The sequence below is a fragment of the Podarcis liolepis genome (genome assembly GCF_965112155.1).
Source record: "Podarcis liolepis genome assembly, chromosome: 1".
Taxonomy (NCBI): Eukaryota; Metazoa; Chordata; class Lepidosauria; order Squamata; family Lacertidae; genus Podarcis; species Podarcis liolepis.
This window is the reverse complement of record NC_139554.1, coordinates 116,442,563-116,465,916: the sequence shown is the minus strand read 5'-3', so window position 1 is coordinate 116,465,916 and position 23,354 is coordinate 116,442,563. Positions and strand designations below refer to the sequence as shown.

The 23,354-nt window shown below is 42.7% G+C and overlaps 1 protein-coding gene across 1 annotated transcript in view; it reads right to left on the bottom strand.

The window, feature by feature from the left end:
* The window catches only part of LOC310691029 (dynein axonemal heavy chain 11-like), a 228,191-nt gene that overhangs the window by 44,909 nt on the left and 159,928 nt on the right, over window positions 1-23,354 (bottom strand). Inside the window, exons 52-56 of the mRNA XM_083470619.1 lie at window positions 19,955-20,056; window positions 6,899-7,033; window positions 4,209-4,382; window positions 1,508-1,743; window positions 1,071-1,193 (exon numbers count right to left, since the gene is read on the bottom strand). Coding sequence (XP_083326745.1) covers window positions 1,071-1,193; window positions 1,508-1,743; window positions 4,209-4,382; window positions 6,899-7,033; window positions 19,955-20,056 — 770 coding nt within the window. The remainder of the gene's footprint in view (window positions 1-1,070; window positions 1,194-1,507; window positions 1,744-4,208; window positions 4,383-6,898; window positions 7,034-19,954; window positions 20,057-23,354) is intronic.

Genomic DNA, 23,354 nt, shown 5'->3' with positions numbered 1-23,354 from the left:
GGCAAGGAAAAACCTGTAGAATTCGCTCCAGTTGAAACCATAAAGATTTTAGCATTCATTCAAATTCAGAATTGCAACCACAATGCAATAGGTCTCAACAGGCCACAGACTCCCACACTGAAATCAAATGCTCCCAGGGCAGCAAGAAATTAAAGATAGCTTTTTTCATTTCAAGTCTGACTTAACAGTAGATCAATAGTCAGCATAAAGAGGGTTCAGCTAGTGTGAAGATGCTATTCAGACAAGATAGACCCAGCAGGCAACCAAACCCACAAACAAGATTTGGACGTAGGTGGGAAATTAAGGGTACAAAGTGAAAAAGGTTGGAAGCATTATCGTCTGGGATTGTGGGCAACCAGACTCGGATAAACCTTGTTTCTTGGTTTAGCCGCCCAGTAGAGATATTCACAGCTGCAGTAATTGGAGCTAACTTTTAGGGCTAGGAATATCAGTATTATTTATGGCTGTAAATTCTTTCCCAAAATTCAATTTGTGCAATTAAAGTGGATTAAAATGCTCTGTCACCCAAGTACAACAAATCCACTTTAAGAAAGAAAGAAAATTGTTGTGGACAGGAAAGTGAGGAGGAAATGTACTGAAAAGTGTGGAATCAATGAGTGATAAATGAGAAGGTGTATAAACATGCAAATCAGGATGAATGCTCAATAAACAAGGTTGATTGCAGTGGGAACTAAGTGCAACTAACTTAGTTTGTATCCAGTCTTTACAGGAGCAGAAGGAAAATTTCTTTCAGTATATACATTTCTGTTTGCAGTTTTGTCTAATATACATATTTTTGCAAAGCAATTTCTCCCCTTAATGCATTCCACTAGGTACATGCACTTACCGGTATATGCACACTTTAACAATTCATATGCATTTCCTTCCCACATTAGTGTGCTAGAGAACGAAGTCACAAAATCTGGAAGAGTGCGAATTTTAAAGTATGGCTGGGTTTCAATCTGTTCCAGAAAGTGCAGATTAGGAAATCTGCCTTTAAACGTAAACTGAATCAAATTTCCATTGCATCTCAAGTTAAATCGCATGCATAAATACACACACATCTTCACCTTCCTTTTTTGAGCATGTGCCTCCCAAGCAGAGGGTCAAGCACAGGATCAATGGTCTCCTCCAGGTTTTCTATTAAAACAGGGTCTCCAGCAACAATAGCTTCTTCTATCACATCGACATACCTGCAAAAGAGAGAGAGAGAGAGATTTAGGGAGAGAGATTTATGGAGAGCAAAGGGACTAAGGAGTAGATACAGTACAAGGAAGAGCATTAAGAGAGTTAAGGGATTTTCACCAGTTATTTACATCAAACTCTGGTTCTTTGAGTGCGTGTGTGTGTATTTGTAGTCAGTTGATATATTTATACATCTGTATCTTTGCAGCAAGCATGGATTAAAACAAGCAAAACAAGCCAGTGCATTGCATCAACAGTCATACTATACCAAACCTAATGTTTTTGTTCCTCTTAATAGCAGCAGCTGCCAATGAGCGCTTACCCTTTCTGACTCAAATGGATGACTTTCAAATCCGAGCCATATCTGCTTTTTATCCATTTGATCCCCTGGTGCTGGGGGTCAATCAATAGAGGCCAGCGTTCGCAGTTTGTAAGAATAGTGGCGTTTTGCGTGGACATGGTATCACTAGGCAAGCCTTCATTGTTCCATTTAGCAATTGTTGCATCATCCGTCAGCATGGAGATCGGATCAAGACCTTCAGTCATTGGAATGGGAACCTAAAATAATAAAGGTTAACTTAAAAATGCCTAGTTTCAGTGACTTGTCCCTGTGACAATACATCACACTGCTCATGTCTGTAGCATGGAGAAAGTGAGGGAGGGAAGGGAGGAGCATAGCAGGGTCGCCAAGAGGGAAAAGAACGCTGCGGTTCTTAATTCCCATTGCAGATGTTGCAAACATAGATGGGTGCTATTGCAATGCTACATATCAGGAAACAAAACGAAATAAAGGAGTTCATTCATATCGGAACTCAGAATTATTGTTTTATCTTTATGTAAGCTGCTTTGAGGGTCGTTGGGTTTTTTTAACCATCAAGCGGTGTATATATTTTATGAAAATATTTTATAAAACAAAAAGAATGAAATCAAAGTGTATCATATATTGAACACCAGTTCGTTCTTTGTATGATATTTATCAAGATCACTCTGCTTATCTGTCTGCCTGCCTGCCTGCCTGCCTGCCTGCCTGCCTGTCTGTCTGTCTATCTATCTATCTATCTATCTATCTATCTATCTATCTATCTATCTATCATTTTATACCCTGCATTTCCTTCACAGGAAAGCCTAAGGTACGTTGCAGCAGTTGTTGTTGTTTAGTCGTTTAGTCGTGTCCGACTCTTTGTGACCCCATGGACCAGAGCACACCAGGCACTCCTGTCTTCCACTGCCTCCCGCAGTTTGGTGGCCAAGCAGTATACATGCCTGAATGACCAGTGCTTTTTTCCGGGGGTACACAGGGGTACGCATACCCCTAAACATTTTGTTAATCTAACTCTAGCACAGTGAATCATCAGTTCTGTTGCTACCCCTGATGGCGGCCTCATTTCCAGTCACGGTGTTTCCTGAGTCTCAGACGGAAGCGAGCGTTTAATGTGTGAAGTAGGAGTTGGAATCTAGCACGGTGATTGGTCAGTTTCTTTGTTCTTTGCATGCATGTTCTTTGTACTTTTGTCCATGTACTGTATTTATTTCCCCCAATTTGAACTATAAAATGGTGATTTTCGTGAGTCAAAATGAGAATACCCCTAAACATTTTAAAGAAAGAAAGCACTGTGTATGACAATGCCATTAAAAACAAAAAAGAAAAACAAAACCCTCTCCCCTATGAACCAACCCTGACCCTGCGTTTGTCATCTGAGGTCCTTCTCTGTGTCTCCCATCCCAGAGAGGTTTGGAGGGCGGAACAGGCCTTTTCTGTGGTGGCTCCCCAGTTGTGGAATGCTCTCCCCACAGAGGCTCACCTGGTGTCATCCTTACATGTTGTCAGGGAACTGACATCGGAGGGAGAGGCGAAGGGGAGGCTCCCAGATGATGCTGGCGAAGGACCCAGCAGCAGGGGGAGAAACAGCTCAGTAGAGGGGGAAGCCAATCAGCGCAACACCAGGGATAAAGGGAGGCAGACGGGGGAAGTGGAGAGAGGGCTCCAGGACTCTTCACTGGACATCAGTGAGGAGAGCCCAGGTCCTCCGCTACCCACGCCTTCCCTGCGTAGAAGACTCCCGTGCAGTGAGAGGAGGAGGAGACTGGGTGTCAAACAACGTTTATGTTGGAAGAGGTTCAAGAAACGCCCACTGACGGATTCTGCCAGTGACTGAGGCAGCCACAATGAGAAGGGGCTGTGCAGTCAGGAAGGTTTAACAAGGCAAATTAGCCGAGAAAGGCACCAGTTTACGCACGAGTAACTCATACCCATTACACATGTCTTTAGGTGCCAGGCAAAAATGTTCCTCTTTAACCAGGCCTAAATAATCTGTGGAACTGTGAAGGTGTGGGGGAGAGGACTGTTATTATGATGACTTTTTATTATTAGGCTGTCTCTGCCAGTATGTTTTTATTATGTTTTTAATGTTGTACATCACCTTGGGATCTTTTGATAAAGGGCGGTTTATAAATTGAAATAATAATAATGATGATGTAGCAAAATGTCAGACTGTCCCTAAAGGTATAGTGGATTATGCCATTTTGATCTGTGTTAGCAACTGAATTACTACTGAACTACAGTGGTACCTCAGGTTACATACGCTTCAGGTTACAGACTCTGCTAACCCTGAAATAGTGCTTCAGGGTAAGAACTTTGCTTCAGGATGAGAACAGAAATCGTGCTCCGGCGGCGTGGCAGCAGCAGGAGGCCCCATTAGCTAAAGTTGTGCTTCATGTTAAGAACAGTTTCAGCTTAAGTACGAACCTCCGGAACAAATTAAGTACTTAACCTGAGGTACCACTGTATTTTGAATAGGGAGAAAAAAAATCCAATTCTATTACTACAATTAAGAACAGTGAAATATTTTGCTCATGTAAAATGTGTTTTCGTGCACTTTTAATATGTACCGCCTCCTTATCTAATGAAGGATTGTAAGAATTTTTTTGATTTTTTTTGCTGGCAACACAGAAGCATAATGTATAGTTTTCAAAAATTATTCCCCCAAAACATTTCAACTAAAGACATCTTTATTGCATACTACCTTTTGGGTTCTCAAGAAGGGCAGCCACAGATTCTGAACTAGCTCATGCCGATACGGTTTGGCAAAGGGCCCAGCGTACGAAATGAATGCCGCTGTTAGAAGCACATCTCCACACAGTGTCTTCTCTTGCTCGTGATACTGAGCTACGGACTGAGCCCACCTCACATTCTCTGACTGAAATAAAAGGGCCACAGGTTAATTTATAGCAGCTTAAGGCAACTACAAAGTTGTCTGTAACTATAAGGAAGGAACCTTGGATATTTTCATCATGAGGCAAACAGGCTGGTTAAAAGCTCAGTGGAATGGAGCAGGGACTCTCCACCTGTTTTAAAAAGGAGACAAGAGGGTTTCCCAAGGGAGGGCCTTATTAAGATGGCGGCCTAACACAGATGACAATCTAGCAAGGGGGTCCCTTGAGCTGGGCTTCATGGACTGATCTTAAATTGAGGAATTTAGCTTTCCTCAAAATATCCAGGACATGGGCCACTTAGGACTTTAAAGCTCAGTGCCACAACTTTAAACTGAGTATGGAAACAAAGTTAAACTTAACAAAGTGAGCTTTTAAAAAAGACATAATATGCTGGTGCTGCCTTAAATCTGTCAACAGTTTATTTGTTTTTTGTTTTTTGTTAAATAATATTTATTACTTTTAAACCTTACAAAAAGGAAAGAAGAAAAAAAAGAAAGAAAAAGAAGAAAAAACATACAGTACAATATATAAACAATACACAACACAACATTAACACATTAAACAAAACAAAAGCAAAAACAGTTCAAAAAACACACATCATACCATCTCAATATCCTCTCTTTCATTCCCTTGTTTCATCGACCTCCTCTCACCTCCCTTTTTGGATTCCATTTCTATTAATTGTTTCAGCAAATCCTTTCCATCTTTCTCTATTTTGTGTCATATGATTATCTTAACATATTTTAACCTTATTTTCCATTAAAACTATAATACTTATTTATGCTTAATTCCTTAAAACATTTCTACTAAAGCCATATAATTTCCTTCCAACATTTTTTTAACATTCATTTAAATCTGTCAACAGTTGGGCAGCTGCATTCACAACCAGCTGAAGCTTCCACAGCATCTTTAGGGACTGTACTGTTGTACAGTCAACCTCTTCTTACGTCCCCCTCTGCTTGCGTCCATTTTGCCCAACGTCTGTGGCAAACCCGGAAGTAACCAGCGGGTTTGCCGCCGGTTGCGCAGGAGCGGCGATCGCTGTTTGCGCATGCGCGGAAGCGGCGATCGCCGTCCGCACATGTGCAGAAGTGGCGATTGCCGCCTGTGCCCAATGCCGCCTCTCCCAGCTACCTGTTTCAACCTCTGGATGGACCTCTGGAATGGATTATGGTTGCAGGTAGAGGTTCCACTGATACAGACTTCGCCCAGACATGAATGGTAGTAAACTACTCTGCCAGAGCAAATCATATTGTACTGTAGAGTCTAAGATAATTGAGCTTACACCTTGAATCAGACCTTACCACCAGTCATGCTGGTCAGGGATGACGGCAGTTGGAGTCCAACAACATCTGGAGATTTTCCTCACAGGTTCCTCACTCCTGGTTTAAGCTAAGCCATGTTTGATTGTGTGTTGCCACTATGGTGCAACCAGATACACACAGATACTGTATTTTTTGCTCTATAAGACTCACTTTTTCCCTCCTAAAAAGTAAGGGGAAATGTGTGTGCGTCTTATGGAGCGAATGCAGGCTGCGCAGCTATCCCAGAAGCCAGAACAGCAAGAGGGATTGCTGCTTTCACTGCGCAGCAATCCCTCTTGCTGTTCTGGCTTCTGAGATTCAGAATATTTTTTTTCTTGTTTTCGTCCTCCAAAAACTAGGTGTGCCTTGTGGTCTGGTGCATCTTATAGAGCGAAAAATACGGTATGTAGTATTTTAAAGCATTTCTAGGCCTAGGTGGGACGGAGGAGTTTTAGGGTGGGATTCAAAAAAAGTTTTACTCACAGTGAATTGAAATTGATGGACCCAACTCTGGCTATGTACATATTACCAGCTTAAAACACAGCTAGGTAGTTCTTTTTCTCAATCTGGCTCAAAGCTGTGGGGATGCATCAAAATGCAGTCTTTTATAGGAAACTACAGGACAGAAATGGATTTGTGGCTCATGTTGCATGTATGCTGCTTCCCAAATCAGTGGCGGCAGCACACTGGGTGCAGAGTAAACGGGAGTGCGCGCAGAGCCTTAGTTGTGTTCATTCATTTAGACTGGTCTACTCTGAGTAAAACTCGAGTCTGAATAGCCAAGTATCATATTCCTTAAATAACTAGGACATATTGTATTGGGTATTTTGCTGCAATCCTAAGAAATATTTAGGTGTGATCTCAGAGCATCTCAGACTTGGAACATCTTAAAAAAAAAAAAAGTCTGTTAGCACTGCCCAAGAGTTGCCATTCCTGCCTTTTTTCTAAACGTTCATCGACATGTTAGTTAGTAGGTAATCTTGCAGTTAATATATACGGCAGCGAGGCAAATTGTAAGAAAACGTAAAGGTCAAAAACATGTTTCCTTTATGGGGAAAAATGAATGATAATGACATAATTTTTTTTCAGCTCATCAGGTTCTTTGCTAAGTGCCTCTGTTATTGTCAGATCACTAGTGTATAACAAAGGCATGCTTTCTGTCGGCTGCTTCATTAGGCTGCCCTGTAGGACCTCACCTCAAGACCTTTCACTAATCTGTTGGCCAGCTCAATAGTCTTATTAGTTCTATTCACTTCTTCCTGGCAGCGGATTTTCTCAGCTGTCGCCCTCTCAAAGGCAGTGGTGAAGGCAGCCAGGTTTGTGTCTAGTTCCTTTAAATAATAATAAAAAAAACACCAGTAAGAAACAAGACTAGACATTGTAGGGACAAGCAACAAAAAAAATGTCACCACACGGTCATATGTTTTTTTTCTACTGCGGAAAATAGGAACACAGGGAGCAGTCTCACACTGAGTCCTACCATTAAGACCATCTCGCTGAGGATTGCCTGGCAGAAACTCTCCAGAGTTTCAGACAGGGGACACCTCCAGCTCTACCTCCAGTCACCTGGGGCATTTTGCAAGCCAAACAGGTGTCTTGCTGCTGAGCTAAGGAGCTGCTATATCACACAGCCAGGAAAAAACAGAATTGCTCTTAGAAACATTCAGATGTTCGGTGCACACAACCAGAAAACATTGCAAAAATGCTTCAGTAGGGCTGGCGTTTGCTTTCTTTGCCAACATGCCAGCAACCTTTCATGGACAATGCTTAGTGCAATCCAATTTGCGCTTGTTTTCAAAGCGGGTCTATTCCCCAGCCCCCGTTTACCTTGTTTGAATTGGGTGAAACAGTTGTCTAAGCTGGAGAAAAGTCACATATCTTGCCAATGGCTCATCAGCAAATCAGTGCTCGCATGTGGCAAACTGCTTCAATGACTGGCTCCCTACCCAATAATTCCAACTGAACTGGTAGAAAAATGACCAACCTATTGTGAAATCAAAGTCCAGCAATGCTTTGTGCAGACTATCCTTTACGGCGACATGCTGTCAACAATTGTATTAAGCACAATAAGGCGGTTCAGGTTAGAATTCAGCAACCATTCTCCACTTCAAATTCCGTAGTTAAAACAAAGGGAGCTCAAAGAGGTTTTGCTCACTAGGGCAAGCATATTGGGCTCCTCCTTGTCCACCTCTTTGTGGAACATCGGCAAACTCCTGACAAACATCCACAGGTATTTAGCAATACAGGAAAAGCAAACAAACCAAGAGACTGTTTTGAGCATCCTTTGGGAGCGAGCAATATTGCACCGAAGTTCTTTTATAGATGGTAGAGCGTTCCACAATTTTCACAAGTAGTTTGTTTCCCCTTTGATTCACCCACCCAGATAGGAAAACAAAGTAGCAACATACTTAGCAATATTTTTCTTTATATATAAACTTTGAAAACGAGCAGAAGTGTTTGCCTGAAAGAATTTGACAAAGTCAGTGTCTGTCACCAGTCCTTAGTAGAGATAAGAATAATTAGGAGTGGTGCTTCTATTTCTAGCAATGATATATTCCAGAACAGGTAATCTGGGTATAATTTTATACTTTCCACTAAATAACTTTGGCCTCATGCAACTGCAAACTGTAAAAAATAAAGAAAAAAGAGGAAAGAGGAAAAGTTGTAGAAAACCCTAAAGGCAAAGGGACCCCTGACCATTAGGTCCAGTCGCGGACGACTCTGGGGTTACGGCGCTCATCTCGCTTTATTGACCGAGGGAGTGGGCGTACAGCTTCCGGGTCACGTGGCCAGCATGATGAAGCCGCTTCTGGGGAACCAGAACAGCGCACGGAAACAGTGTTTACCTTCCCGCCCCAGTGGTACCTATTTATCTACTTGCACTTTGACATGCTTTCAAACCGCTAGGTTGGCAGGAGCAGGGACTGAGCAACAGGAGCTCACCCCGCCACGGGGATTCGAACTGCCAACCTTCTGATCGGCAAGCTCTAGGCTCTGTGGTTTAACCCACAGTGCCACCTGCGTCCCCTGTAGAAAACCCTACCAGCTATTAATGACTGGAAGGCAGACTATGAGTTCATCTAAGTAATATATATTTATATAAATATATGACCTATGGAATCCTGCCAGGATCTGAAGAAGCCTCTGGTGGATTGATGAGAAAGAGCTGTTTAGGGACCGGGAATTTGCCTGGGGGCAGCATTAACTTACCTAAGCAATTTTCTAAAGATTTCATAGTATGAAATATGGACAAAGAAAACGTATCGAAGGCTGCTTATCCTCTTCCTCCTTAAGGTTTCTTTGAAATACCTGCTCTCCCTGACATCTCTACAAAATGGGTTAAGTTGGGCAGGGTGCAGACTTGAGATGGAGGAGAGAACACGCTGTGTGGTTGAAGTCAGAAAGCTGCACATGGCAGAGACTCTGTTTACTCCAAAAGAAGCCAGGGTTACAATCGGGGCGGAGGAAGGGGGTGCGGGGTCCGACCCGGGTGTCACCATTGAGGGGGGTGACAAAATGCCAGGCGGCACTCACTACGGGGCCTGCAGCATGCCCGAGCTACGCATCTCTCCTGGGAGTGACATTGTGGCGTTTGCCCTCCTAGGTGGGTCATAAGGAAAGGGTTAAATGAGTGTGAAGTGATTGGCCAGTGGGAACCCAAGGGGAGGAGACAGAGTTAGAGTTGGAGTTGTTGGGAAGTCAGTTGGGAGTTGGAGAAGGAAGAGGGAGGATAAGTCTGTGGGTTGGTCTAGTTTTGATGTGAGAGAGTGAGGGAAACTGTTAGGAGGAGTCAGATAGACAGTTGGGATAATCAGTTAGAAGTTATTAGGAAGGTATAGGCCAGTAAAGGAACTAAGATTAAGAAACTGACAAGAAAAATTATCTGAAACCATAAACTTGTTCATGCTTTTAAAATAAACTTGCTCATTTGATTTAATGTTAACAACTGTCTGGACTCTGTGTGTACCCGAGAGAAATGGGTTGGTGGCAGCGGGGAAGCAATCACAGTAGTGGCACAGAGATCAATAGACCGCCAAACGTCCAGGGACCCTGTGTGATTGCCACAGACGTGGTGGCTTGGGCGCTTGCAGGCTCCGCGCTGCCCCAAACAGTCTGCCCACCGCCTCCCCCTCAGCTGTAGGGCGGCTGAGTGGGAGGAGGCAGGCAGACTCCTTGGAGGCCCCGCGGAGCGGCCTGCCCCGGCTGGCACTGCCCCATGGTTGGCTGGCCCCGCCCCCACGGGCAGCTGGCCCCGCCCCTGGATGCAGGGCATGTGCGCCGCCCCAGGCGCCCAATCAGCTTGCTCTGCTGCTGATTAGAATACTACAAGTGTATCAATGTCACACAGTACCCTTTTCCTCCATAATGAACATGTGCATGCTGCTCCACTGACCCTTGTGTGACTCCTTTATTGACTCATTATGACAAATCCCTTTAATTCCTGTTAAACCCCAAATCAAAGTTTCCAACCAACCCTGTTAAAAAGGTAAAGGGACCCCTGACCATTAGGTCCAGTCGTGGCCAACTCTGGGGTTGCGGCGCTCATCTTGCTTTATTGGCTGAGGGAGCCAGCGTACAGCTTCCGGGTCATGTGGCCAGCATGACTAAGCCGCTTCTGGCAAACCAGAGCAGCGCATGGAAACGCCATTTACCTTCCCGCCGGAGCAGTACCTATTTATCTACTTGTACATGCTTTCAAACTGCTAGGTTGGGAGAAACTGGGACCAAACAACGGGAGCACACCCCGTCGCGGGGATTCGAACCGCTGACCTTCTGATCGGCAAGTTCTAGGCTCTGTGGTTTAACCCACAGCGCCACCAACCCTGTTACGATTTCCAAATTACACCTGCTACATCCATTCCTCTGCTGAGGAACTTGGGGTCATTTGTTCTCCCTGCTCGCCCAGTATGGAATATTCTACAGGAAGTGAGACCACTAGAACATTCTATTGTTTTTCTACCTGGCGAAACTAAATTAGATTTACATAATTTTACATATGCAAATGAATTAAATGTTTGTGTTTGGAGAAATACACCGATTATTTGAACTACCTACATTTTTGACACTACCTAAGTATTGTAGTAACAAACGGCTGCAAGCCTCTACCCCGCTTACCTGGGAGCAAGCCCTATTGAACTCAATAGGACTTACGTCCGAGTAGATGTGTAAAGGAGTGCACTGTTAGCTTATTGCACCATTCCCCCCCCTTCCCTTTTCTGGAATTACCAATAAGACATGCCCCTACCCTTACAGTTTGTGCATATCAATGTGAGTAATTTTTTTTAAGTGCCAAAATCTCTCTCTCCCTTTCTCTCTCTTTTAAAGCAGTGCCCTTTTCAAAACAAGGGGAAATTCAGTGTAGTTTCAGTGCCACAGTGATCAAACAGTGTCACATCACTATGGCAATTGGTGCCCAGGCCAGGAATACAGATCAGCTTTAATTGTGCAACGCCTTATTGCTGGTGCATGTCAATCAGAACCTATGAATTGAGAAAAATTTGCTCTGTTCATTCTGTTAAATGATGTATCCAATTAAACCTGTTAGAATTCATGATCTTCAGTCAAGGTTAAATGAAAGTAGTTACTCCTGTCAGCTAGGTGATTAAATGCTGCCTACATCAGGCACATTTATGTGCAAAATTAAAATTTTGGTATAAAGCATGAATCTTTATGCATGCCAGTTAATTATCTTGCAGTTCCTTCCACTTATTAAATGCCCATTGCATTTCTTCTTAATCATTAGCTTCCTTTCAAAACTTGTTTCATACTCTACATTATACCAAATTTCAATGTTTAAATGAAATGCTGTATAAATGAAAACTTCCTCTTTTCAAGGATTTGGCTGTTGCTATGTTACTGAAAGATAACCGTTATTAACAGTTTCCCTCCCCACCCCCCCCAGTCATTATGCAAAAGATCTGTTTGTGTTGTGCTACAGGGTTCTGAGCCACTGTGATAGGAATCCCTTGTGTTCTTGCTGCCTGCTGGTCATTTCTGCTTTCTTTAAACCTACCTGGGACTTCTCCTGTTCACTAGCCAAGCACTGAGGCAGTCGCATGCAACGCTACAACATAACAATCAGCCTAGCAATAATAAGGGAAAACGTTCCAGACCAACCCCTCCCTGGAAACACAACAGCCGAAAGCCTTAAAATATACCGGCACGGTTTTAATTTGCCAGAGGAGGGAAAGGGGGAAAGCTCTGTTGTCATTGCTGTTTTGAAATGCCACAGCCCCTTATGTGCAATGAGGTGGTCTTGAGGATCAGAGATGGCTAACTTGTGAGATACTGCTGAACTCCAGCTCCCATCAGCCTCAAGCAGAATGGCCAATGGTCAAGTATGAGGGGAGTTGTAGTCCACCCATCGGGAGGGTACAGCTTTCTCAACTCTGATTTGTAGCAGCACTCCATATCACATAAAGGACAGTGTGTGCCGTTTGATAGCTGAGGGAGGCTTGTTCTCTGCAGACTCCTATCTTACTCTGTCCATCAAGATTTGCAACCTTCCCCTGTCTTCACAGAGTTATTTGGGGTTTGTTTCTCAATGAATCTAGTGTTCAGAAATGGGTTAAGGCAGCGGTTCTCAACCTGTGGGTCCCTAGATGTTGTTGGACTACAACTCCCATCATCCCTGAGTTCTGGCCTTGCTAGCTAGGGGAGATGGGAGTTGTAGTTCAACAACATCTGGGGACCCACAGGTTGAGAAAGGCTGGGTTAAGGCATAGGTAGGCAAACTAAGGCCCGGGGGCAGGATCTGTCCCAATCGCCTTCTCAATCCAGCCTGCGGACGGTCCGGGAATCAGCGTGTTTTTACATGAGTAGAATGTGTCCTTTTATTTAAAATGCATCTCTGGGTTATTTGTGGGGCACAGCGATTCGTTCATTCCCCCTCCCCCCAAATATAGTCTGACCCCCCACAAGGTCTGAGGGAGAGTGGCCCACCTACTGAAAAAGTTTGCTGACTCCTGGGTTAAGGTTACTGAGCTTCCAAACAGGTGTAGCACATAATAATATCAAATTATACTGAGGATAGTATGCAAAAATAAATAATTGTCAGCATTTGTAATGCCAAAAAGAAAGCTTATTGTCTCAGATGATGTTTGTTTGTTTGGGTTATGGTCCAATAATGATTTACTGAGAAATCCCAGTGGTGTGCAGTATTATGTCATTTCAGGAATTATGAGAAAGTTGCTCCTTAGGTAATCAGATTCAGCCGTTAAACTAGGGGCACTTCCAGGTTCCCTGTATGTTAAACATTCATCTGGATTTGTTTGTGGCAAGGCTAGATGATATTGCACTGAGCAGTGCTATCCCACAGTAGGGATGGGAGATAAGTTCAATTTGATTCCCAAATAAAGGCAAATTTGCCTAATTAACATTATTCGAAACCATGTGTGAACTGAAACATAGTTATTCCTTTGAAATTTGCACTTCTCCAAATTTTGCATTGCAATTCTCTAGCCAAGTAATTTGTGCAGAATTGCATATACTAGGCTAAAGTGTGCATATAAATGCATGTATCAATGAAAATAATATAAAAATGCACTATACTAAGGGGAAACGCTTTGTAAAAATGAGTATATTAAGCAAAAATGCCAGAGAAATTTGAACAAAAATCTGGTGAGTTTTCATGAGGACATTGGAAAAATAAAAATAAAACACAAATTGATGTGGAAATGTAGAGAAAAGTACTTAAAACTGGTAAAATGAGAAACGGAGAGAAATCAAAAGTGACACATTTGCCCATCCCTATCCCACACCTTCTATTATATTTTCCCATCTCTTTTGTTATTGCAAAAGTCTGATCTTTGGGGAAGCAGATTTCCTATGCAAATGTCATTGCCCAACCTGGATTTGGTGGCATGTGAGGAGTCTGTTGTACTCCAGGTTGCTTCCCTGTGGGATTTGAACCCTGGTGTTCTAGGTTTATTCTTAATCACATAGAGAACCTGCGCAATTAGAAATTGTTGCCTGCTACAGAAACCCAGTGGAAGGGTGGGCAATTAGGAATGGCATTGGGGAAATGTGGGAGGGGTTGGCCTGGTGGCCCAGTGGGGTCATCCCTGTTCCCTCTCTTAAAGGTAAAGGTAAAGGTACCCCTGACCATTAGGTCTAGTCGTGGCCAAGTCTGGGGTTGCGGCGCTCATCTTGCTATACTGGCTGAGGGAGCCTGCGTACAGCTTCCAGGTCATGTGGCCAGCATGACTAAGCCGCTTCTGGCGAACCAGAGCAGCGCACGGAAACGCCTTTTACCTTCCCACCAGAGAGGTACCTATTTATCTACTTGCACTTTAACATGCTTTTGAACTGCTAGGTTGGTAGGAGCTGAGACCAAGCAACGGGAGCTCACCCCGTCGCGGGGATTCGAACTGCCGACCTTCTAATCGGCAAGTCCTAGGCTCTGTGGTTTAACCCACAGCGCCACCCACGTCCCGTTCCCTCTCTTACATAATGATAATCAAATTTGTGTGGGGACGATGACTGAATATGGAATCTCATTAAGATCTATTATTAGGTCCTCCAAGAATTAGTCTAATCCCTTACAAAATTATCTCCACTAGTAGCAGCAATCACATTAATGAATCCAAAAGTTTACTACAAACTGTATGAAGAATATTTCCTTTGCTTCATCCTGAACCTACAGCCAATCAGTCTTACGACCCTGTGTTGTATTGTGTTGACTGAGGGATAATTGTTTCACCCTATTTGTTTTCTTGGCACTATGTGTATCATAATTTTATAAAACTTGTGACACATTCTCCTTCGCTGTCTTCCCCCAAACCAAAAGACCCTAATCCCTTCAGCTTTTCCTTGCGGAAAAGAAACTTTGTAACACATGATAATTTTGATTGCCCTTTTCTGTACCTCCTCTGGCTTTTTATTATCATTTTTTGAGAGCTACTGTGCAGCGTATTCTAAATGTGACTCCAACAAAGACTGATATAACATCATCATCTTCAATGCCTTTCTTAGTAACTCCTAATGCTGGACACAAAAACAATGTTAAGTCCCACTGATTTCTACAAGAGAATTAAGGAGTTGAGAAGGATGCTTAGAAAACAAGTAGACAGCAACTTCTCCACTGCTGGTGTGTGTTCTCTCTGTAGTGTACCTTATAATTGCCTAATAGTAACAACAGGATTATTGTTTCTTTTCATCTTCAGTATTTGGCCCGGCCAAATTACACAGCGAAGAAATAAAAGGAGTTGCAAGGGTAGGACCCAGAAAGGGGTATGACAATACAACCGTGTTGAAACCAATTAGTTCTGGACCTGGCCTGCGTCTGGATGGGGGAAGAGACCCCCACTCCCAAAACCTTGTGTGCTTTCCTTAGCTATTTGGAAGGAAGTCAAGGCATATATTGATTAATAAGGCTAAACTACTGCAAAACTGAGAAAGTTTGTTCTACTATTTTGTTTGCAACAGGATCATTCCTTACATATTCACACACTTCTAAATAGCAGATAGATAGATTATAGATAGATGATAGATAAATGATGATGATGATAGATAGATAGATATAGATAGATAGTTGTGTGTCAAGCCCCCAAACCCCCACCCATGAAAATGAACACACCAAGGAGACAGAATTTAGTTTAAAGGTTAATGGGCAAATTTAGGCCACAGCTTTATTGAATAAACAAGTGTGACTGGTATTGGCTTAGGCATTGGTATCTAATGACTATATCTGGCTCCTGCCCACCCAGCAGGGAGCCTGCAAAGGGTAAACTACCAGCAGAGGGAGCTGCAACAATGGCTGTTGACTGGTGCTCACCCCTGGAGTTCCCGGGGGTCCTGGCATGGCCCTAGCCCCTCCCCAGGCTTCGGACAAGATCCAGACCCCTGGATTCCTTTAACGGAATACCCTATCAAATGGAGGGGCAGGTGATGGCCGCACCTCCCCTCCCCACATTCCCCTAAACCAATGCCTAACCGCCAAACCTTACAAAGTTGTGACGATTGCTGAGAGGTAGGCAAAAACCAAGTGGCCACTGCCCATTTGCCACACTGGACAAAATTCCTGACCAGCCCCTGTCCCAAAACAGGCTACCAACCAAAGTCCCAAGCAAGGCCAGACACCATCCTAACAACAGGGCGGGCAGGTGGGTGTTCAGCAGCGCAAGCAAGAGGGGTTCCCCATGCCGCGCTGTCGCTTAAAAACAAAGCCCCAAATCACACCACCAAGCTGATTGGCCAAGAAGCGGTGGCGCAATTATAATACTACCAGCCCGGGTCGGGGCAAAGGCCCGTCTCCAGGCCAGTGGGGGAGGGGGAGTTCCGGGGCCACACGCAACATGGACCCTCTGTGAGGAGGATCCAACATAGATCGACAGAAGGTAGATAGATTACACTTCCTTTGAAATACTATTTCTCAAAATTACAAAAGAATTCAGATCTGTATCATCTAATTTTGGATTTACTTTTAAAAGGTTGCATGCATCCAGTCTGGGCTTGGCATCTAAGCACCGTGACAGTTTTGACATTAATACACTATCTTCAAAATATTTTTTTAAGCCTATGTAATGTTGAACACTTCTTCTTAAAATAGTCTTATAATGGCCCCATTTGATGTCACAACATGATGACACTTACAAATTTTTGAAACACTATAGAAGGGTCGAGAGCAGAAAACCTAGAAGTTTATAAAATAAAGCGAAAAGTAAAATGTGAAAGAAATAAAAAGGTTCATTTTCACAATGGATAGAAGGGTAGAGAGATTTGTGTCCAAGGAGTTGCTGCTATTTAATTTGTTCATAAATGATCAGGAGTTACTGATATAAGAGCTCTTGGTAAATAAAACAAAATTATTCAGTTTGCTAAAAATGGAACACTGTTTGATTTTGCCTATGTGCAACTGAGCCTACTGAGTCATTGTTTGTTTGCTTCTTTTTGCTTGTCATTGTTTGTTTTGCTTGTCATTGATTGTTTGCAAACAATCAATTTGAGGCAGAAGAAATCAGAGAATTGCAACCTGGCAATTGCACTCTAGCAGGCAACATGGCACCCACTCCTTAACTGCAGACCAGACATTATACCTCTCTCTCTTTTGCCAACTTCTATAAAAGCCCTGACGCAGGTGGCGCTGTGGGTTAAACCACAGAGCCTAGGACTTGCCTATCAGAAGGTCGGTGGTTCGAATCCCCGTGACAGGGTGAGCTCCCGTTGCTTGGTCCCTGCTCCTGCCCACCTAGCAGTTCAAAAGCATGCCAAATGCAAGTAGATAAATAGGTACCGCTCCAGCGGGAAGGTAAACGGCGTTTCCGTGCGCTGCTCTGGTTCGCCAGAAGCGGCTTTGTCATGCTGGCCACATGACCCGGAAGCTGCACGCCGGCTCCCTTGGCCAATAAAGTGAGATGAGCGCTGCAATCCCAGAGTCGGTCACAACTGGACCTAATGGTCAGGGGTCCCTTTACCTTTACCTGTAAAAGCCCTGCTCCTGTTCCTTTAACATTTAAAAAATATTGCTTGCTATTTTTGTGTGTATCCAGTGGTGCACCAGAATTTTTTTGAAATGTTGGGCTGAGAGTTAGCAACGGGAAGGCAATGATCTGAACAGAGATATGGGAAGCAGGGGCTGTATCTGCGAGAGAATGTGTACCTGTTTGCACAGGTGTGCGTCGGTTCGTGTGAAGCTGCCATGAATCATGACTTATGAGACTGTATGTATGGAATGAGATCATGATACATTTGTAGGAGGCGACCCATGTTGAAAGTGAGCACTGGGCACAACAGCAGCAAGAATACTCATCGCAAAGTATTGGAAGACACAAGACCTACCCACTCTGGAAGAATGGCAGATGAAAGTGATGGACTATATGACATTGGCTGAGATGACTGGCAGAATCCGTGATCAGGGAAAAGAGACGGCGGAAGAAGAATGGAGAAAATTTAAAAGCTATCTTAAGGACTACTATAAACTTGATGAATGCTAGAATGTCGAGGTTTTCAGGAAAAAAAAGGGATACAGTGATATAAGATCAGATTATAGAAAAGATTAAGATGACAGAGGTTGGAAAGGAATATTTAGAAGTTGCTTAAAAATTATGGACATTGGGATGCAGAAAGGGGGGGTATGGGGGAGTCCCGGAAAAGAGGTTTATGAAAAAATGTTAAGAAACTATACGTGTTTGTATGTCTTTTTAAGTGTTTGTTTTGTCTTTAAAAAATTCTGTAAAACCAATAAAAATTTTATAAAAAAACAAACAAACAAACAAAAAAAAGAAAGTGAGCACCGGGCTCCAAAAAACACCCAGGCGGCTTTGCACACATGGTGGACCCCTTTCAGAAATGATCAAACTGAAAAACAGCAGCAAAAGTGAGTTAAAAGTCCTTGAATTAAATGTAACTACTAAATGTAACTAGCATTCCAGTTGAATGACCAGACCCATTTTTGTTGGTTATTGGACAAATGCAAGAAAATCAATATCTCTGCTGAGAAACCGGAGTTTAGAATTAAGGGGAAAACCCCCTCCAGAACATTCTGAGTTCAAATGTTCATCATTCCCTAGTGTTATTTGAAATTCTTGTTTGGAGTTAAATGGTCAAGTCATAAATAGAATAAATTCTTCACCTACTGGTGGATTTTACAACTTGTTTTTACAACTAGCTTTGAAACTTGGGAAAAGTCACAAAGGTTAACAACAGCTTTATACTTTGTTATTCCTTATCAGTTGAAATAGGCCTGAGAGTTTGTTGGTTTGCTCCATGCTCTACAGTTTCACATTTAATACTATGTCATGATTTAGTAATTCACCAAACATAATATCAAATGAAGAGGAACTGCACACCTGTATAAAAACAAATGTAATTTTTAGAACTGCTGAGTTTAAAATCAGTATTGCTGAAGTCACACATCAAACAAACTATGCACATTGATTGCAAACACCATTTGTTTGCCGAATTACTGGGCACATTGATCTGAATTCCCTTTGAGTTTACTGGGATTCCTTTTCATGTAATAATGCTTAAATGTAAAGGTAAAGGACCCCTGACAGTTAAGTCCAGTTGCGAACGACCATGGGGTTGCGGCGGTCATATTGCTTTTTTGGCCAAGGGAGCTGGCGTTTGTCCGCAGACAATTTTCTGGGTCATGTGGCCAGCATGACTAAGCCGCTTCTGGCGAATCCAGAGCAGCACACAGAAACGCACTTTACCTTCCTGCCGGAACAGTACCTTTTTATCTACTTGGACATTGACATGCTTTCAAACTGCTAGGTTGGCAGGAGCTGCGAGTGAGCAATGGGAGCTCACCCCATCGCGGCGATTCGAACCGCGACCTTCCAATCGGCAAGCCCTAGGCTCAGGGCTACACTAATGATTCCTACTGTGTTAAAGCAAACTTTTTCCATTTAAATTCATCTTCTTTGTTCATTTAACAGCACAATCCTAAGCATATTTAGACACTGCATATGGTTTGCTGGCAACAGTTTTCAAATATTATTTATTGCATTTTCCCCGAAAAAAGATAAATCCAGCTGAAATCAGAGTGTCGACAATACGGGGTGGCATTTTTATGTCAATGTTTTGTGGATGCAGCAAAATCAAACAAACGTGTGTACCTTAGAAGCACAATAAACACCCATCTGGAAACACCTTTACTCCCTGGTAAGTGCATACAAGACTGCAGTTCAAGTAGTGGAAGGAAACTAGAATACATTTATCCGCTGGTGCATGGCACCTCTATCAGGTGGATCAAGAAGGTGTAGTCTCCCCCAAATTAAGAGGAAGAAATTCTTTTTCCTTTTATGATGGATACTTCTTGCAACTGAAAGCTTAAGCCAGCCTAAATAGAGTGTTCCCTGAATTGCAACTGAAAGCTAAATGGAAACTTGGCCATTTATATCAAGGAACACATTTATCTGAGAAATAGGCTAGGCTACAGCCAAAAATGACTGCCACCTCACTGTGTCCCTCCCCCACTTTGTAGCCAGCAAAGCTAAACTAATATTGAATGCATGTCGCTCAAATATCAAAGAGAAAACCCACCTACAGATCCTTTTTTTAAAAAGCTCCTAATCAGTGGGTAAATAGGCAATTGGGGTCATAGGAGACAATAACAATAATACTTTGTTCTATTATTTCGGACGAGTACATCAAGCCAAACAAAACACAACGAATGATTATTCAGGCTAGAAACCCTTTCATTGCCTCCAAGAACAATAATGGAATTTTAAATTTTGACATATAAGGAATGGTGCCCTACGTTTGATATGTAGGAGATAGGAAGATAAACTGAAGACAATAACACTTACATTGAGCTTCTTCCTTATTGACTCAAGTTTTTCCGCTGCAACGACCAAGTCTGCGTTGGCCTGTGCCAGGGCTTGCCGTTTTTGGTCTATTTCGCAGTAAACCTAAAAGGTTAGAGCAGGATACATGTTTAAACTGTGCGCTGCACATCACAGAAATTTACCACAGAAAGTGGTAAGTTGATAGACGCCTGAATTCAGATAGCAGTCCAGAAAACTCAAAAAGAGTTAGAATCACAGAATCGTTTGAAAAACTTATAACAGTTTGAAAGTGGACACTGTCTAATGAGGACTCAGTTCAGTGATTCTAAGCTTGGAGCTTGAAGTTCTTTGATCTTCAACTGGCCAGTTTCTCAATACAGTGGTACCTCAGTTTACAAACTTAATCCGTTCCTGAAGTCCGTTCTTAAACTGAATCCGTTCTTAAACTGAGGCGTGCTTTCCCTGATGAGGCCTTCCGCTGCCGGTGCCCTTCCACTGTTTGGATTCCGTTCGTAGACCAAGGTAAAGTTCGCTAACTGGGACACTACTTCCGGTTTTGCGGAGTTCATAAACCGAATAGTTCGTAAACAGGACTGTTTGTAAACCGAGGTACCACTGTACCCATTATTTTGTCACAGCCTGACCTGAGATGTGTCCCCAAACAGCAGCAATTTAGAAAAAGAGAGTGTTCACAGTTAATTACATCACAACAACGATACCTTTACTTAGGGTTTTGGTGGGAAATGAGTTATGTTAGGTGAGGAGTCAGGGTTAGTGGGTACATGCTTACTTTCCCCTCTGTTCCATTTTATGTAATTTTCTCCATTACCTTTTCTTGCAGGATCCCTGTGCTGATCATTGCTTGTTATGAAACAGTATACACACATATAACAGTCCATGAGGGTTCGACATTAAAATGGAACTTATTAGCAGGGAAAGTACACTATGTCATATGAACATCCGTTATAAGATGGGATCAAACCACCAGCAGAACTGATCTTTCACACTTGTTTTATGGGTTCAACTGATCAACGTTAAACATATAATAATTAAGGGAAAAAATGTTCATATAATCAGTATGAACACGCCTGACGTTTGTACAAACGCTACTGGCTATAACATACAGAAAAAGAAATTGCCAACTTTTAAAACACACACACACACACACACACACACACACACACACACACACACACACATAGACGTAAAAGTACCACACTTACATATATCTTTTGGACATGTCCACGCAAAAGGAAAGCAGATTGATAAAGGATAGAAGAAATGTTAAATATGCATCATGACAAACAGTGAAAAATTAAGTATTGCAACCTACATTAATTACATTCTAGTAAGATGAATAGGCTGTTCATCATTAATGAGAACATACACCTTTGTCTAAGTTTTATATCTACCTGTGATAAATGTGCTAATGGCGATAAAATACATCATAGTAGCATTTGAATTAACAGCTCACTAATAGATTGACATATGAGTACGAATAAAGTGTTTAATCATAAACATGGCACCACACCTAACAGCAAGCCCTCCTCTGTGCATATATCAAAGAAACAGAACCCAATGTAAACATTACAACCTTGTTTTAGTTAGTACATACTAAAACAACGTTATGTCATTGTTTGTAACCACGTTGTGCTAAGAATTATAGTTAGAGCCATACAAATTGTAGTGTGGTTTATGGACCTTTTAATTAAAACAGTGATGACAATTTTTGAATGGGAAGGGTGTATGTTGGCTCTGTGCAAAATACACATTGACTCCTACTCAAGTGACAGCAGTCAGATAGTCAAACGCTCCTTCTGTGGAGCTTGATCCACAGTGAGCATAAATTTAAACAGTTTGAAGGGGAGTTGATAGACAACTGCTGAGTGAAAGAGTGCAGATTTCACATCCAGTAAGGTAAAGTTCCACTCATAAGACGCGGAGGGTAATATCATTTCTACAATACCACTAAGAAATGCCCGAAAAAATAAAATACAAATTTAATGTTACCAGGCATCTACACTATATTAGGGCCCTCAAAATGAAACTTTCCATGTGCATTCAGAGCACTTTGTGGTTCAGAGCCAGTGTGGTGTAGTGGTTAAGAGCAGTAGACTCCTAATCTGGTGAACCGGGTTCGCGTCTCCGCTCCTCCACATGCAGCTGCTGGGTGACCTTGGGCTAGTCACACTTCTCTGAAGTCTCTCAGCCTCACTCACCTCACAGAGTGTTTGTTGTGGGGGAGGAAGGGAAAGGAGATTGTTAGCCGCTTTGAGACTCCTTAAAGGTAAAGGGACCCCTGACCATTAGGTCCAGTTGTGACCGACTCTGGGGTTGCGGCGCTCATCTCGCTTTATTGGCTGAGAGAGCCGGCGTACCTCTTCCGGGTCATGTGGCCAGCATGACTAAGCTGCTTCTGGCGAACCAGAGCAGCACACGGAAATGCCGTTTACCTTCCCACCAGAGCGGTACCTATTTATCTACTTGCACTTAGACATGCTTTTGAACTGCTAGGTTGGCAGGAGCAGAGATCGAGCAACGGGAGCGCACCCCGTCACGGGGATTCGAACCGCCAACCTTCTGATCAGCAAGTCCTAGGCTCTGTGGTTTAACCCACAGCGCCACCCGTGTTCTTTGAGACTCCTTAGGGTAGTGATAAAGTAGGATATCAAATCCAAACTCTTCTCTTCTTCTTCTTGACATTGATTGTATCTGTTCTCACATTCCAGTCAATTTGCACCTTCAAAATTTTCTGGATAATCACACGGCACCTTTAGCAATCCATACACAGTTGGAAGCTTTTTGCTGGAAAACCATAGCTTTTCATGCCACAAATGTTTCAATTTTTTGGATACTGCTTTTGTCACACTATAGCACTATGGTGCCCTGCCAGTGTGCCAAATTAACTTTGTTTCGTTGTGACATACTTCCTGGATACTGGCGTTCTTGTAGTTGGAAACAGGCAAAGGTTTAGCACAGTCTCCATGGCCTTAAAAACACTTGAAAAGCATCGCTACCAGAGAGGAATGGCAAACTAAGCTGTTGGACTATGCCGAAATGGTATAACTGACTGGAAGGCTCAGGAACCAAGAAGACCAAAACTTCAATAAAGAATGGGGAAAAAATATAATTTATCTTCTAGGAGACCATTGTAAGCAGATGAAGACATTAGCAGGATTTTAACAACACTTGTAATGTAGTGAATATATGGAAAAATACAATATGGAAAAATACAAAATATGGATTATGAAATAATATGCAGCCGAGAGGGTTTACAATGGAGGGTAAGGTGGGAAGTCCAGAGATTTGGAGAAATCTCAAAATATGGATACAGTCATACCACGGGTTGAATGTGCTTCGGGATGAGCATGCTCAGGATGAGCATGTAACGGAGCATGTTACTTCCGGGTTTCGCCGCTTG